Source organism: Chelonoidis abingdonii, chromosome 3 (assembly GCF_003597395.2).
Source record: "Chelonoidis abingdonii isolate Lonesome George chromosome 3, CheloAbing_2.0, whole genome shotgun sequence".
Taxonomy (NCBI): domain Eukaryota; kingdom Metazoa; phylum Chordata; order Testudines; family Testudinidae; genus Chelonoidis; species Chelonoidis abingdonii.
The window spans coordinates 40,777,818-40,795,515 of NC_133771.1; the positions used below are offsets into that span (position 1 = coordinate 40,777,818).

A 17,698-nucleotide genomic window follows, 5' to 3' on the forward strand; every position below is an offset into this window, starting at 1 on the left:
TCTTAAAGCCAGATATGTCTTTTGCCCTCACTACTCCCCTTGGAAGGCTGTTCCAGAACTTCACTCCTCTAATGGTTAGAAACCTTCGTCTAATTTCAATAACCACTGTTCTAGACAGAGAGCAAGTGAAGTGGGATCCGGGAACCCAGGCTGAGCCCTGGACAGGTTCCACTTATGCTGGGAAGCCTCTTCCATTCCTGAACTGCTGGACCTACAGAAGTCAAGAGAGGCCCTGTGAGGGAGTTGCTACAGAGATATTGAAACTAGCCTTCCTCCCAGGAATTCTCTCATAGGTTTTCTACCCCAGGGCCACTCCGCCAGTGAGAGTAGTAGCAGGCCGTGGTGAGCTGGAGCCAGTTCCCACAGGTTTGCGGGAACCGGTTGTTAAATTTAGAAGCCCTTTTAGAACTTGTTGTCCCGGTTCTAAAAAGGCTTTTAAATTTAACAAAATCTGTGGCAGCTCCCTACCCTGCCCCTGGCCCCAGCTCACCTAGCTCCACCTCCTCCCCTGATGCTCCCCTAGCTTCTCCTCCCCCTCCCGTTTCCCGCAAATCAGCTGATTTGTGGGAAGCAGGGCTTCCTGCAGGTGAACTGGGGCGGGGATGAGGCACGAGCAGGGCTCCAAGCGCCGAGCAGCCCAACTCTGGCCATGTGGCACAGCTCCCGGTCCAGGCCTCGACTCTGGCTCTGGGCTGGGCCCCAGGCCCTACTCTGGCCGCGCGCTCCGACTCAGGCCGGGCCCTGACTCCAGCCACGTGGTGTGGCTCCGGCCCCGGTCCCGGTCAGGCCCTGACTCTGGTGCCCAGCCCCAACTCCGGCCATGCAGCCCAGCTCCGGTGGGGGTAAGAGGCCGGGGTTGGCGGGGTTGGATAAGGCAGAGACAGGGACAAGGAGTGGGGGGGGGGGTTGGATGGGGCAGGAGTCCGGGGGGGCCGTCAGGGGGCGACAAGTGGGGGCAGATAGGGGGTGAGGCTGGGCCATGCGTGGCTGTTTGAGGCAGCACAGGCTCCCCTAACTAGCCCTCCATACAATTTCCGAAACCCGATGTGGCCCTCGGACCATAAAGTTTTCCCGTCCCTGATCTAGAGAGACAAAACGTATAAAGATTGATAATATCGCACATTTCCTCACTCTCCCATGACTCAAAACCTCTCACAGGCACACTCAGTGCGTTTGCATGTTGGTGGGCAAACAGCTGCTGTGTTTTTAACAGTTTTAACTGCTTAAACTACAGAAGTGGGAGCACTGCAGCATCTTTAGCTGGACACCTAAACTTTTTACATTAGCTAGAATCAGTGTATTGTAATGATAATGCAAATCTTTAGACCCATGGGAAAAGGCAGCTTAAATTATTTTTCTGGCAACTCCATAAAACCCAGCCAGACCAGTCAAATACTGGCCAGGTGGTAACCCTACCAGTCCAAGTGCCAGCAACGGCACCATGTAGGGCAGAGGAGGGTTGTTTCATACTGGAAGTGTGCTCCCAGACAGAGCTCTTAACTGCTCAGCATTAGTGTAGAATGTGAGTTCTGCAGAGAGGTGCTTCTCCTAGCTTGTGTCCCTGGAGCAGGGAGTCAGTGTTTTGTTTACAAACAGAGGCAGGGTGATTAAGTTAAGAAAAGCCTGGTACTGTAATTCAATTAAGGATCTGGACATCCTTAGATGAACCTGTAAAATAGGAATCCCTCTGGAGATGGGAGGAGGAGTTGAAGAGGGAATGCAGGGGACTCAGAAGAAATACAGCCAAGCTTTCTGAGCCAACGTTACATTCAGAAAAGAGGAAGATGTGAGGGGCGTAGGTGAAAAGAAGGGGCCAAAACCCAGGGAAGGGATAGCAGTGGTATAGAGAAGTTCCTACTCTGGTGATGGGGCCACATAAGTACCATAGTATCTGAGTGCCTCACATCACAGCCCCTCGGTGAGGTAGCAGTGCTGTTATCCCCACTGCACAACTGGGGCACTGAGGCACAGAGAGACTAACAGCCAGATTTTCAAAGGTATTTAGGCACCTAGTGGGATTTTCAAAAGCACCTAGAAGTCCCTGTCCCTAAGGCACTGACTTGAGGAAATCCATGGGGGATGGGGGGGAAAGTAGAACCCAGGTCCCTCAGGGCTAGCTCCCTATCCATTAGACCAGCCTTTCTCTCTGCTGCATGCTGCAAAAAAGAGACCTCTGATGGATGGTAGCAAAACCTAGAAAGCCAGTTCTCTGAGACTCCAGAACAGGGTCCCAGACGATTGAGAACAATGTCATGATTATCAGTATCAAAAGCAGCACAGAGGTCAGGAAGGATGAAGAAAGAAAGAGAATGAGAGTCAGATGAGAGATAACTGCCAATGGGTGGAAGGTTCTGCCCCAGGCTGAGTTGTATAGTAATGCCTGCTGTGCGATTTTAGATTTTTAACTGAAAACCATTTTGTTTTTTTTGTTCTGAGTTTGAGAAAAGGAAGGAATGAAAAAGTGTCATGAGTATCAGCTGTGATTATTCATCAAATTCTTAGGGTTTCAGCTGTATTCAGGCCAAAGAACAGAAATTGCATCCACAGAGTCCATAAAGTCGACCATTATTGTCATGATTTGTGTTATTTAATGGGCACAGTTTGTGTGCTCAGCACTGTTCAGAATATGCCAGAAAATGTAGCCCCTGAGCCAATGCATACAAGATGTGTAACTCTGAATAAGATGGCTCCGATATTTAAGTATGAAGTGTATACTTATTGACCACACGTTATCACAGGGTCATTGTGATATTTATATCTGTGAGTGGAGGCACTGATGGCAATGAAAATTTTACTTGATTAAGGACTAGAAGATTTGACCCTCCAACTTTCTTATAAGAGGAAGAGCTGCCCAGAGGTCTTGTGCCTGTTTATTGTCCTTTCCTGCTTGCAGTGGCCCTGATATACCTCAGAAATCTCAATATTTTCCCCAACTTTAAAATGCTGATTTTTCTTGGTGTTTGATTTAAAATATTCTCCTGTGAAAACTGCAACTCAATCATTGTAGTATTGTGTTTACGAGCCTTCTGGAAAGTACTAACCTTTAAAAAGAAAGAAGTGTTGTCAACTCTCACGATTTTGTCATGAGTCTCATAATAATTGTCCTCCTCAAAGCCACAGCTGCTGGAGTCAAGCGATATGTGATGAGTTCAGCCTTCATTCTTAAAGAAAAATGAAGGTTCTGGCCCTTGAGGCTGTGGAGAAAGTTTCAAAATGCGACCCCATTGCACCTTAAATGTTCAAAAAGCAGAATGTAAATAAGAAGAACACCAAATCTATTAATTTTACATCATTTCATTATTTTAAAACCAATATTGTGGTTTTTGGTGAGCCTGATTCTTGATTTTCGAAGATTTGGGGTTGGCAATACTATGAAAGTGACTTGAAAGTGTCAGTTTCACTCCTTTTTAAAGTCATTTTCTAGTGTATTATTTGTAATAGAGTAACACCCCTAGAGCCCCATACTAGTGCCCTAATAGGATGTCTCCAGAAGTTAAATGATCTATTCCAAGCTTGATGAACTGCAAAAAAGTGATAGAAAGTAATCTAGCCTTTTCTACAATTGTTTAAATTGTTGTATTCAAGAGTTAGTAACAAAGTAAGCATATACATTTGTAAGCAGAGTCAGGATGAGCTGTACCCTGACATCTGGTGGTGAAGCATGGGAAGTGTGGAAAGAATGTCTGGAATGCGAAATCTCAAATATTTGCATAGGCACGCCTGCCCCATCCCAGACTGCCGAGCTGTGGGACTGCTTTGTGACAGAAATGACTCAACCTCAGTTGGGTGGTACTTGCTAGACAAGGGACATGGGTTCACAAAACGCCTGATAATAGGAGAGTTGGGACAGGTATTTGGCTGGTGGTGGCAGGCTCCTTGTGGGCTAGAAGCACCAATTGCACCCCCTTTCTCTCTCCACTGTGAATGTCAGAGTTGATTTTTTATCCCTTAAAGGACTCTAGTACAAGGTTGGCTGAGCTGAATCACTTTGGGATATGGTTGCCACACCAGTTGGCACTCCCTACTATATGTTGAGTCACTAAGAGCTGAAATTACTGAGTGGGAGCACTGAGTTACTGTGCTAACTTAGTTGGGGAGCCTGAGCTTACTGGTGGAACAGGGAGCAGCTTGGCGGAGTGGCGCAGTTTATGGGGATGGCTGGAGGCAGACCACAGGACAGCTGGTGGAGTGGACGACTTGCAGAGCGGACAGTAGCTGTGGGGCGTTTGTGGGGAGCAGCCCACAGAGCGAGCGGAGCCGAGCCAGTTTGCAGGGACAACTGGAGCAGCTCACGAGGCAGTGATTGTGAGCGAGCAGTTTGTAAGGACGGCCGAGGAGCCAGAGTGGGCAGCGGGGTAAGGCGAGCAGTTCGTGGAGAAGGCGGAAGCAGAACCCACGGGAGAGGCAGGCAGTATGGCCGTGGAACCAGTAAGGTGCCCCTTCTCACCCAGCTGGGGGGAGGGACCTCTACAAAATGATCTGAAGTCTGCGGGTGGCATTGACCGAGACTTTTGGGTTGGTTGGACTTGGGTGATTGGACTTAAGACGGCCTAAGGGGGATTCAGGACATTGCCAAATGTACTGGGGGGGGTCGGTTCTGGTTGTGTTATAATCTGTTTGTTGTGTTTCTCCAATGTGGGATGCCGACATTGTTCCTTCTTATGAAAAGATTTTGCTACACTTCAGACTCCGTGCTTGCGAGAAGGCAAGTATTGCCTTCTAGAGGCGCCCAGGAGGGTATGGTATGTAAGTGTCCCAGGTCACTGGGTGGGGGCTCGAGCCGGTTATGCATTGTGTTATTGAAACAGAACCCCTGGATACTGGACCTGGCCCTTGTTGCTGCCAACTCAGAGGGGCAGAAGGGTTACACATTAATTTTTTAAACCTAACCAGGGTCCCTTAAGTGAACTGGCACAAGATGTCAAAACATGTTAATATTAGACCTGAGTGGGTCTAATATTTATTTAATTTTCTTTATATAGGAATTAGAAATGATTACCTGCACTGTATCTAAGTTATCATCTGCAAAAAACAAGAAAGTTTTCAGGTGCCCAAGCAGCCTTTTGAATCACAGTTAAAGTTGCCACCCCTCTGAAACGATGCCTAGTGCCTGCAAGTCTAGTGAGCTGTCATAGGTCAGCGACGGATTTTTGATTGCAGAGCAGACACATCTTTCAGGCAGGTTTGAGACCGTGGAACGAACCACCCCAGGAACGAAGCCCAATCACAAACCTCACCACCCCTTGCTCCAAGTATATTGCTTTGCGCTGACCTTTCGTAACGTAAGTACACAGATAGCAACGTGGATAGTTCAAACCCAACAATTCGCCCCTATCAAAAGGAACCACTCCTCTGCGCGCCCAGCTCCCCCGCAGGAGCAAACGCGCCACACGGGACACACGCCGCTCAGGCACCAAGCCACGTGCGGGGCAGAAACGAGCCCGGGCAGAAAGGCTCTAGCACCCGGAGTGGCCTGTTACCGCCCCAGCCACTCTCCTTCCTAGCGGGCGCAGTAGGAGCCGCTGCCTCAGCCAAGTCACCCTGGGGCAGGGCCGAGCCTCCAGCTCGCGACCCTATGGCAGGAGGGCGGATCTGCTGACATCACAATGAGCCCCTAGAGAACGGACTCCTCCAACTGTGCGCGAGCGGTGACCAGCGTCCCACAGCCCCAAAACCTGGGACACGCCCCCTGCCCCGCCCAGGCCCCTCACAGCGTTGCCGGGCCTCTCCCCGGCCAACCAAAACACTGACATGTGCCTCTCGCTCTCCTCAGTCACGTGACGCGAGCGTGTTAGAAAACTCGTGACGTCACAAACTCCATAACCAATGGAAAATCCTGCTGCTGGGTAGCAACAAGCGTCGCGGTAAGCGGCCAATCAGCGGGAGCGGGAGAGTGAGGACTTCAACCCCACTGTTAGTTCTGTCAACAGTCCTGCAGCTGCCTGGGTTCGGCCAGGTGAGTGTCGCCGGCCTCCCGCAGGGCCAAGGCCAGGGCCAGGGCCAGGGCCAGGGCAGCGGGAGCCAGGCTGGGGTTGCGGGATAGGACTGCTGGGGGCGGGGCTGGCGCTGAATGGGGTGGGGGCCTGGGCGGGTTGGAACCGGAGCAGGAGGGGGCTGGGGTGGCTGAGGCAAGAGGAGGTAAAGGGTTGGACTGGGCTGAGGGCGGGGGGCGGCTGGAATAGGAGATGGCAGGAATAGAGGGAAGAGAGCAGGGATCTGGGGCTGGACAGGATGGGGTAGGGTTTGGGGTTGGGACAAAAGGGGGCAGGGATCTGGAGGGCTGGACTGGGACGGGGATTTGGGGGCTGGGACAGGAGGGGGCAGGAACAGGGATTTGGGGGCGGGAGTAGGGATTGTGAGGGGCTGGGACAGGAGGGCTGGGCTGGGACAGGGATTGTGGGGGGCTGGGACAGGAAGGGGCAGGGATTGTGGGGACTGGGCTGGGGCAGGGATCTGGAGGGCGGGGCTGGGGCAGGGATCTGGAGGGCTGGGCTGGGACAGGGATTTGGGGGCTGGTGCAAGGATCTGGAGGGCTGGGTTGGGACAGGGATTTGGGGGCTAGGGCAGGGATCTGGAGGGCTGGGCTGGGACAGGAGGGCTGGGTTGGGACAGGGATTTGGGGGCTGGGGCAGGGATCTGGAGGGCTGGGCTGGGACAGGAGGGCTGGGTTGGGACAGGGATTTGGGGGCTGGGGCAGGGATCTGGAGGGCTGGGCTGGGGCAGGGATTTGGGGGCTGGGAGAGGGATCTGGAGGGCTGGGCTGGGGCAGGGATTTGGGGGCTGAGGCAGGGATCTGGAGGGCTGGGCTGGGGGAGGGATTTGGGGGCTGGGACAGGAGGGGCAGGGATTGGGAGGGCTGGGCTGTGACAGGAGGAGGCAACGATGTTGTGGTGATGGGGCTGAACGTGGGGAGGGGGTTGCTGGGATCAAGGGGGTGGGGCTGCACTATGGTGGGGATGTCTAGAGGAGCAAGGAATAGAATAGTAGTGGTCTGTGTGGTTGGGCAATGTGGGGAGTGAAGGCAGTTGGGGGAACAGATTTTTATCCCAGGTTGTCGGGGACGGGAGTTGCTGGAGTTAGAAACAGGGTACATTTAGGAACCTGCAGATTAGGTAACTGGAGTAGATGGGGAAGGAGCCAAGGAGTGAGTAGGGCTGGTGAAAGAAAATGAGGAGATGGCTTTTCTACAGGGAAATCCTCAAGGTGTAGAATGCTGAATGGGGAGTGATAGAGTAGTGTAGGATCACATCTTCCTAACTTTGTCTGATGAAGGATTTTCTGTTCTGAATGGGACCTCAAGTGCTGTCAGTTTCACGTGTGATGCTTTATCCACCCCACCAAAAGCAGAACAATCTCAGAAATGCCTTCAAATTCTTTAGCCTGTCAGGATTTGCCATTTTTTTGAGGAAAGTGTGGGAGAAAGGGAAAGGGTGGGAAACCCAGGAAATCAACTCTCATTTGTGCTTCCAGTGCTTGGAAACCAGGAAGCTAAACAATATCTGTTTTAAGTGGCAAAGTCCTGTGGCACCTTATAGGCTAACAGATGTATTGGAGCATCTGATGAAGTGGGTATTCACTCATGAAAGCTTATGCTCCAATATGTCTGTTAGTATATAAGGTGCCACAGGACGCTTTGTTGCTTTTTACAGATCCAGACTAACAGGACTACCCCCTGATACTTAATATCTTTTTGTAGTGCCAATCACTGCAAATCAAATAAGTAAGTTTATTGTAAATTATCTGTTGTGTGAAGTTGGAGGGTAAGTTTTTCAGGGAAAGAGATGTGAGGAAAACAAAAACATAATGGGTCCAACATTCAGAAGTCTAGAGAACTATATTCTTGCTGTGGTGGTGCAAAGGAGTTTTCTCTGCGTGAGGTAATGAGATCATGAAAATCTCACTCTGTGCAATTATACATACCTCTTACATAAAGTTCGTGTGGGCTGGTAGCTCTTTAAACTGATGAGTTCAGGAATGGCCCAACTTTGTTCAGTTAAGGGCTATGTTAGTAATTTTCCTGGAATCGATGAGGATCAAAGGTAAACCCCAATTCTGCAACTGTACCATTTTCTAATGCAGGGCCCCATTAGCTCTGACTTCCTTAAATGCAGCTTCTCTTGTTTTCTGGAATGTCTGTAAGAGTTTTGAGCCTGAGATGCTCCAGGAGAGAAGCCAAGTCCCACAAAAGCAGATCACTGCATAGCAGGTTGTAGTCTCCATGGTCTCTCTGTCTCAACTAAAGATGGGTGAGAAGCATGTTGCAGCATTTTCAGCTAGAGCTAGACAGATAGTTCTAATATTGCACAAGATAGAAGTATTTTTGTTCTCTTTTTTTAATAGAAAATTCAGGTCATCATGTGCTGATCTCACATAGAGTTATTGATTTTCTGTGGCTGTCTCTTACTATGGCTTTCTCCACAAGGCTTTTATTGCTCATTAAATTGGTGGTTTCCTAGTGATTTTTTTTTGTTTTTCCACCCCTGAAGTACAAATGTGCTTACTTGTCCTAAACATGGGAGGTCATAAAAGTGTAAGAAAGAAAGCCCTACGTGATCCAGATTCTAGATACAAGTTTCTAAAGTTTATGAAGGAACAGCAAAAGTATTGTCTGTGGACGTGTGCATGTGGCTGCCACTTCCATTAGTATTTTTAAAACCTTTAATCAAGTTATCAGTTTTGTAGAGGTAGAGAAAACATTTACTGACTTATTATTTCCTAATGAAGACTTTCGTTTCAGTCCCATTGGTTTGCAGGTCATCTTTAAGGCTATAAAGTAATTAAGAGTTTATTGACCATGTATACAAAAGGCATGTTGTTTTGAAGCAGACATGACTTTTATAGGAGTGTTTATGCATAATTGTACTGACTCAGTCTGACTGCTGGAAGTTCTCAAAGTTCAAGAGCAAATTTAATTTTTTTTTAAACAATTGAATTTGTTCACTGTTTTACTAGGGTTTCACTGATAATCAGTTGTTCTACTTTATATCCTTCCTGTTTGACGTAAAACTTGAATGACACAATTTTAGGTTCCAGTCCTACCCATACTTGCACACCTGCTTACCTTTTATGGATGTGAGGAATCCCACTGCTTGATATGGGAGGGAGGAGGGAATAAACCTTTACATTTATTTATGGAGAAACCTATGGTAATCTGACAGACATTAAAAAGAAAATTCAATTTCTTCTTTTTAAAAACAATGTGATGCTAGTAGTAACTGTAATCAAGCCCTACAAAAGATCACAAAGCAATACCTGAACCTCTCTGTTGAATTTCTTTGCTGCCTTAATGTTCCCATTCATGTTCTTAAATGTCTTCATAACTTTATTTGGACTATTCATATGCATTCTATCCAGTCTCTAATGACTTTTGATGCTCTGAACTCGTTACCAGAAAGATACTGACAACCTGGAAGGAGATGTCCAAAACCAAACATTAATTGGTGGTTACTTTGTGTTTCAGTTCTTTCTGCAGCACATAACACACGGATCAGCAACCTTTAGCACGTGGTTCTGGCAGGCCAGGCCGGTTTGTTTACCTGACACGTCCACAGGTTCAGCAGATCACGGCGAACCGCGGTCAGTGGGAGCCACAGTCGGCCGAACCTGCGGATGTGGCAGGTAAACAAACCGGCCTGGCCTACCAGGGTGCTTACCCTGGCAGGCTGTGTGCCAAAGGTTGCCGATCCTTGACTTAACGCATTGACTTAATGTAGCAAGATCAATTTTTTTTCTTTGACGCTCTAGTGGCATAGCTCTGATGGTGACTGTCACAAACACCTGAACACCAGATATTTGATAAGAAAGATAAAACAGCCTTTTATGGAAACAACATTGCCTTCAGTGCAGCACAATGTATGCAGTTTAAAGAAATGATTGAAACACTCTGCCTTGAAAAGACATGCACTCCTGCGGACAGATTTAAAATTGAAATTCACCTAAAAGAAGCTGCAAGTGAAGAAACAGGAAAAATTAAAGGCAGAACTAAAAGTAGGAGCTTTGACGTTAATACGAGATGGTTTGAACATGAGAAGTGTCCTGGTTAAGTCTTCCCATGCTCCTATTTAATACGATTGATTTTAGGGTTGCCAGCCCTCCAGGATTGTCCTGGTCTCCAAGAATGAAAGATTAATCTTTAATTAAAGATTATGTCATGTGATGAAACCTTCAGGAACCTCCAACCAAAACTGGCAGCCCTAACTGACTTTCTCTCTCCCTCTCCTAAAAAGGAAAAAAAAACCCTACAGAATATTGCCATTAAAGAATCCAGGAAAATATAACTGCAGCTTATGCCATTTGCACAACCTATACTATGTAGTTGTTTAGCACGCTATTTAAAACTCATGGAGAAAAATATGGGTAACACCTCCCTCACTAGAACTGTTTAATATTTTCAACCAAAACATTTTCCCATTAGAAAATGAAGGGAGTTTTATCAAACAAATTTGAGGTGTATGTGCCACTGCAAAAATCAGGAAACATCAAAATGGAAATTTTTTGTTTAGTTTTCAGGTTTTGAAAATCGGATTTTTTTTTTCCAGTTTTGGACTTTGTCTCTCTTCCATTTCTCACTTTTCTTTTTGTTTCCTTTGCTTCTGAAAACAGTAAAATGAAATCTAGACTTTTTTTTTCCCTTCTGACATTCTGTAAATTCTCAAACCTTTTCCAAAGTTGGAGAAGTTAGTGGCAAAAGGAAAAATGAAACAGAGTAAATTTGCCACTCTGTCAAAGAAAGAGAAACAAGTTAAATATTTAGAAAATTAATTTTTTCCCAAAAGTATTTTGTTTAAAAATATTGGAAAAAAAGAAATTATTCCCAATGAAATGGGGAAATTCTTAACGTCTCAAAATTCTTTCAATTTTTTACCAGATCTCTACAACAGATTGTAGAATTTCAAAAATATAAAATGAATATAGCCCATTATCAGCCTTTTGTTTAATTGACCGAATAAAGATATTAATGTCTCAGTTTCCTTATGACACATTAGAACTCTCAGGATGATTATGTCTCTATACTAGAGTCCCGCAGTCATAAGCGTATTGCATTTCATACTGAGTATGAAGGGGCTTTGATCACGGCTCACATTAAACAACAAGTTCTACAGAGAACTACTGCATTTAAAAACATAACCAAAGGATGTTTTGGAAGCACCTGACAATTTGCTTATGCAACTGTCATCTTTTTGACTTATTTGCATTAAATACATGTTAACAAAACAGCTCTTAAATTATCTGAATAAAAATCACTTCCTTTCTCAATTTAATCAGCTTTCAATTCTGTTGTATCTTTGTCTAACTTACTAGTTCTCCATCTCTTTCAGAATTCTAGGGAGGGAGAAAGGTACATGACTCCTGAATTTCTAATGCAGTAAAAAGTTTGTTTTAAAAAATTTCAGGTCATCCTTTTATGTATCACAAAGGAGAAAAAGGAACAGTTTTTTTTCTTTGCCAAACAGCGTCAACTGTAGAAACCTATTTTTTCTGAAACTTGATTGCTCTGTTTAAAATGGAGGAAGATGAAGTAATGAATTAGGAAGTGTGAGAGAGGTTCTGAAACATTTTCAGGAATATTTAAATTAAACTACTTATTGCTTATAGGGAAGCCATGCCATTTTTGGGCCAAGACTGGAGATCTCCAGGATGGAGATGGATTAAAACAGAAGATGGTTGGAAAAGATGTGAGTCCTTCAGTCCAGAACTTGAGGATGAGAACAGCCAGCTCAACAACAACATCAGTCATGCTGTGTAAGTTTCAGAACAAAGATTAATAGACTTCAACCAGGAAGTAGGAGGTATTGTGCTCATAGTTTAAAGTTTGCTGTAACAGGGTGTGTCTTATTCAAACTCAGACTTTGTGTTGCACACATTCTTCTTATCTGCACTCATTAGCAATACAGAGCGGTAATCATAAGCACTTTGGACAGGGAATGTGAATCAGCATTTTGATGAGAGGAAATTATCTGAAACTCCAACTTTGCGGAGGCAGGGAAGCAGCCCACTTGATATGTGATTAATTCATATATTCAAAACTTATAGTCTCCTTGAATAATGGGAAAACATTACAATAACTTTTAATCAGTATCTTAATGAAAATCATATGATTGTTTAGACTGTAGCAATAATACAAGGTAGTTGGTAAAATTTACCTATTTATTTTTTTTCAGTAACGTCTGTCTACGATGGGATGATGTCCATTTGCCAAATGGCTGCTCTAGATATCTTAATAAACTTGGATAATTTTACACACTTAATAGTATGTTACAAGTAAAAGGGTATACAACTTTTGCAGTTCTTCTAGTATTTTCATGTGTCAGGACAAGGTGGAATAGTGTGTTAGTTTATCATCTCTGGAAAACAGGGGTCAAATTTAGTGTCCCGCAGTCACAAGTGAAAGTTGATGGACTCATATTAGTCCTTATTGGAATGTTGCCCAGATCACAACTACCATGCAATATGTCATGAATGGCAATCTTCTCTTAGAGAGACAACGTGGTTGAGATAATACCTTTTATTGGACCAACTTCTGTTGGTGACAGAGACAAGCTTTTTGAGCTACAGAGAGCTCTTCTTCAGACCTGAAGCTTGTCTCACTCACTAACAGAAGTTGGACCAATAAAAGATATTACCTCCCCCAGCTTGTCTCTCTAATGTCCTGGGACTTATATGGCTACAACTACAGTCTTCTCTTAGGACAGTCATTGAAATTTATTCTAAGTAGGAGCGCTACAGATTAAGATGCTTTAATAGTGTAGTATGAAGCTTTCAGAACTCTTGCCCATATTATGCCAGATTCTAGCCACCATTGTTTATATCTGACTTACTTGTCAAACTCATCCTCAGACAGCATTGATAGCATTTTCAGGATTCAAATGTTGGGCAGTAAAACCCTGGTCCACCAACTTCAGTGGGAGCTGGAAGACTTTAACTGATATTTGATCAGACCCTAATTTAAAGCTGCCACATGGTGCCTTTAACCCATATGCAAACTTCATTGGTACTACTCGATATTCTCTGCAATGAGTCAAGAGTGCATTTGACTCTTTGGATCTATTGAGAAATAACCTGTTTGATATGTTAGCTAATTTGAGAGTGGAATAATGTATATTGCAAATTTTAGTAAACTTTTATGAAATAAATGATCTTTCCGTAGTTCTGTTCTGAATTTATATTGGTTCCTTTCCCCAAAAATTAGCCAGAGGACAGTGCTCTTGGTTAGGACCTCCAGTGTAACCAGTTTACCATCCTGAGGAAAGGGAGCATACAGTGTTCAAATTGTTAGTTCATTGAGACCTGCAATTAATGTGCAAATGAGCACAGTATGTTAATTGATTTGGGTGTGGAAAAAAATTAACTGAAAAGAGATTTTATTAGCAAACATGGAAAACCTTGCGTAGATGTGCTCTAAAAATTCCTTAACTGGTCATGTGCAAAATGCAATCCTAAATTGTTGAATGACCAAGGAATGAGTGACGTGTCCGTCTCTTTTAAACCTGTCTTGAGACTTGCCTACATCTCACACCTTGCTGCTGTCTACATACCATCCTTCTCTCTGTGCTTATCTACCTTTCTGGTTTTTCAGACAGTTTGCTAGCATGAGTGTGAAAAGGCTCCTTGTCTGTAACTACTCTTGTTGTCTGGAACAGTATTCAGTTATACTTTCATCTTAACGACTCTTGCCTTCAGATATCTTCTGAAACAGATCCTCTCTCCTTTGCCTATATCCCTTAAATAATAGTTGCAGTTGAAAAATGAAAACAGGAGGCTTAACTCTGAAGCATTTTGTGAAAGACACTATATATGACGCTGTTATGTAATACTTGTAGAGAATTTCTTTGTGTTAACTTAATGGAAGTTTCCTAGTACTGTATGTATGATATGAATTATATCTTTGTCGTCTTGTAAGCAAACATTTAAAATGTCAAGGACTTTGTTCTGCTTGTATCTTCATATCTCATATTTGTTTCCAGTGTTGACTGGGGAAAAAACCCTTAATTTCTGGTTTTGTACTTACGTTTCCTCTTCACAATTAAGAAATGGTCCAGCTTGATCTCATAAGTCTATTGATCTTGAAATCATATAGCTTTCTTTTCAAGGGAACTAATCTGCGGCTATTTATTTAAAACATTTTTTCTTAAATATCTGTTAATCTTAACATGAAACTAGATATATTTATAGAAGAATGATTGTAAATTTTTAAATTTCTAGGCAGATGCAGTGAAGCACTCATATCCTTCCAAGTGACCGCATATGAAATACTTAAGAGTTACCGTGGACTTTGCATCTGTCCTGTAATAATTTTGTTGAATTCCCTTTAAACTTGAATGCCCATCTATAGAATTCCATTCTCACTGTTAAACATCATATATGTAGTTATTTATGCAACATGAAACAATACATCCAATTTTGCTTACTGATTCTACAATAGCACTCAAAGCTCCTTTGAAACAAACAAAAAAAAAATACGGAAATTGAGGGAAAACTAATCCCATCAACCCCTTTTTACTTTTGAAAATGGAATGTAGCACTAAATGAGGAAGAATAAAGCTTGATTAAATGTGGGACAATTAATTCCAGCTAATGGAAGTAGCATGTTGTAAGTGGTCCTTGAGTAGTAGTATATTTTACAGCATCCATGAATGTGTTGTGTGCTTTCTTTATAAAGGGACTACTGTGCATAGTGGTCTGACTGTTCCCTTTCAGTCTGTGAAAGTGGGTAGACAAGAGCTAAACTCATTTTAGACAGGTTTCTAACAAGCCTATAAAAACAAGTTGATTCTCCAAAAGTGGATTTACCAAAAAAAAATTTTTTTAAAATCTGCAGTATCGCTAATGATAGTACTTGGATGTTTGCTGGCTTTGGGGAACATCAGTTTCAAATGAGAACTTTTGTTGGCTTTTATATATAAAATTCAACCACAGTCTTTCAAGGACAGTTGCTATGTAATAGTAATGGACTATTTCCTTAGGCTTAAATTGCTGTAAAAGGCAATTGTGATGCTATTTCCCTCTCTCTAAAATCCATCATTGGGAGAGGAATGGAAGTGAATGGGGGTGAGTGACGTTGCTTAACTTGCTTTATGAAGTTTGATAAAGTGAATGAGGTTTATTCATTTTTTACATTCAGTTCAGTTTTGTTTGTTATATAGAGAGAGCTTGAATTTAACTGACTGAAAATTGTTGTACCGTTGCTGGTATTCTTGTTATGTTTGAGGTAAGGGGTAGGCATTGATACTTTTGATTCAGTTTTTTAATGACGCTGGGGAAGTTAAACACAATGCTTTTTTAGCATAAAAATTTATTAACGAATAAGTTTCTGTACTTCTGACTGCCAGAAGCTGGGGCTTGACAATAAAGGATGGATCACTCGATAATTACCCTGTTCTGTTCATTCCCTCTGAAGTATCTGGTCCCAGCCACTTGTCAGAAGACAGGATACCAGACTAGATGGACCACTGGTCTGACCCAGAAGGCCATTCTTACGTTGTTAATTTGGGGAAAATAATTCAGTTTTGTCTTTTATTTGATCCTGTTCTGTAAATAATGTGGGACACTTCTGGCACTTATTCATAATGTTCAATTAAAGGAGAATAATTATCTAATGATTGGGGCATGGGGTTCTCTTGGAAACTGAGGGACTGGTCGGTGACTTGGCTAAACATCTCTTGCCTCAGGTAATTCAGTTGTAAACTGGCTAAAAAACAGTACCTAATGAAAACTGTAGTCTGGAGCAAACAGCCATTTAACTGTAAATAAACAGCATTATGCAGAAACCTTAAATTGTTGGATATAAATTTAAATACATTTAAACTGGAATGGAAAAATAGAGGCTCCAATTTTGCAGCCTTTTTGCTGGTTGGTGTGAGTAAGGGGCATGAAATTGTGTCCATCATGTCCAAGACACTGAAGTATTTAGAAATGAGTGTGCTGATGGAGACAGTACCACTTTAGTTTGATGAACAGGGTACTACTATTAGGGATGGAAATTAGTGACAAAACTTTTTTCTCTAAAATAATAGTGAAAATCACAGAAATATTCTTTCGCCTGACTGACTGCTGTAGTTGCCACAAGGTTTACAAATGCAGGCACTCTTTACTAAAATCTGGTCCATACTGTGAAAAATCTGAAGTTCCAGTTTAGATGGTCTTCTCAGCCAAAATTTCATCCTTTTAGGAAAGTTTCTCTTCATAGAGCCAGGAGTGAAACTTCCCTGCCACATGACTGGAATATCCATAGAAAGAAATGCTTACCTATTCTATCCTAAAGTCCTATTAATCTTGGAGTCCAGAGCCATATGGTGCAGAGATTAATTTTCTAGCAGTGAAGAAATTACAGGGAACCGTTCAAGCACTTCTACAGTTGATGCAGGTGACTGTCTTTCATGGAGACAGTCTTTCAGATTGTGCTTTGCTGCCTTTCCTCCGAAAACGCTATTGTAGGTTGCAAAGACTTCATTCTGAGAAAGAAACAACTAGGCGCCTGTTTTGCTTAGCAGCCAGAATGAGGCACCTTGAACTTATAAAATGCACTTAAACATGTAATATAAAACTAGCTGTTTGGTTGAACATTGACATGTCTATTGCAGTTTGTCTCTGCAAATTCCTCCTAAAGGCATATCATTGCTTGAGAATTTTTTTTTTTTCCTGGAAGAGGAATTTTGGAGAAAACCATGCAGTCCTGTGGACAGTGCAGAATGGCTGAACAGTGGGAGCTGTGTGACTATTTCCCAGATAGAAGAACTTTACCATTACATTGAATGCGACTCTTACATATGTCTTACAGATAAAAATAAAAGGGCTGGTATGTCAGTAGAGATGGGCTAATAAAGAAAGGGTTTCTTCCTTTGTCACTTAAAGCCTGTGATAAATGAAGGGATGGAGGGAGAGCTCCCTTTGATGGACACCAAGCCAACCAGTTAGCTACAAAATCCTGTAAGTAGCTATTCTCTACTTGCTTTACTTGTAAAGGGTTAAAAAAAAAAAAACATAGGTAAAAGGAAGAGAGTGGGCACCTGACCAAGAGAGCTAATGGGAGGGCTAGAACTTTTTCAAATTGGGAAAGAACCTTCTCTTTGTCTGTCTGTCTGTCTGTTCTCTGGAGAGAGGGAACAGAGCAGAAAGAAGGCTGAATCTATGCTGTAAAAAGCAGTAAACCAGGTATGAAATTCACCAGATCATACCTAGAACTATTCAGTTTGAACCCCCAGATACGTAAGTAGATCAGGAAATGTCTAGAAAGATGCGATTAGGTTTCTCTTTTATTTCTGTAAGGCTTATGGACTCCTCTGTACTAACCCCCAAATGCTTTTGTTTTGCTTGTAACCATTAAGCTGGACCTCAAGAAAACCATTCTTGATGGTTGATTATTATACACCTCTACCTCGATATAACGCTGTCCTCAGGAGCCAAAAAATTTTACCACGTTATAGGTGAAACCGCATTATATCGAACTTGCTTTGATCCACTGGAGTGTGCAGCCCTGCCTCCCCTGGGGCACTGCATTACCGCATTATATCCAAATTTGTGTTATATCGGGTGTCATGGTATAATTCCCCACTCTGAACCTTAGCGTCCAAAAGATGGGGTACCAGCATGAATTCCTCTAAGCTTAATCACCAGCTTAGAACCTGTAGCACTGCCACCAACCAGGAATTCCAGTGCCTGGTACACTCTGGTCCCCCCAAAACCTTGCCTGGGTACCCCC

At 43.4% G+C, this 17,698-nt stretch overlaps 1 protein-coding gene across 5 annotated transcripts in view; it reads left to right on the forward strand.

Moving 5' to 3' along the window:
* The first annotated feature begins 5,856 nt into the window (after positions 1 to 5,856).
* Positions 5,857 to 17,698, forward strand: part of FBXO25 (F-box protein 25) — a 68,690-nt gene continuing 56,848 nt past the window's right edge. For 2 of the 5 annotated variants that reach the window (XM_032782670.2, XM_032782669.2), the window contains exons 1-2: positions 7,615 to 7,877; positions 11,596 to 11,742. In XM_032782670.2, the coding sequence (XP_032638561.2) occupies positions 7,804 to 7,877; positions 11,596 to 11,742 (221 nt within the window). In that variant the 5' untranslated portion in view covers positions 7,615 to 7,803. Of the gene's footprint in view, positions 5,957 to 7,614; positions 7,878 to 11,595; positions 11,743 to 17,698 lie in introns of those variants that run through there. The other 3 variants (XM_032782673.2, XM_075063702.1, XM_032782668.2) reach the window with 3 other exon arrangements.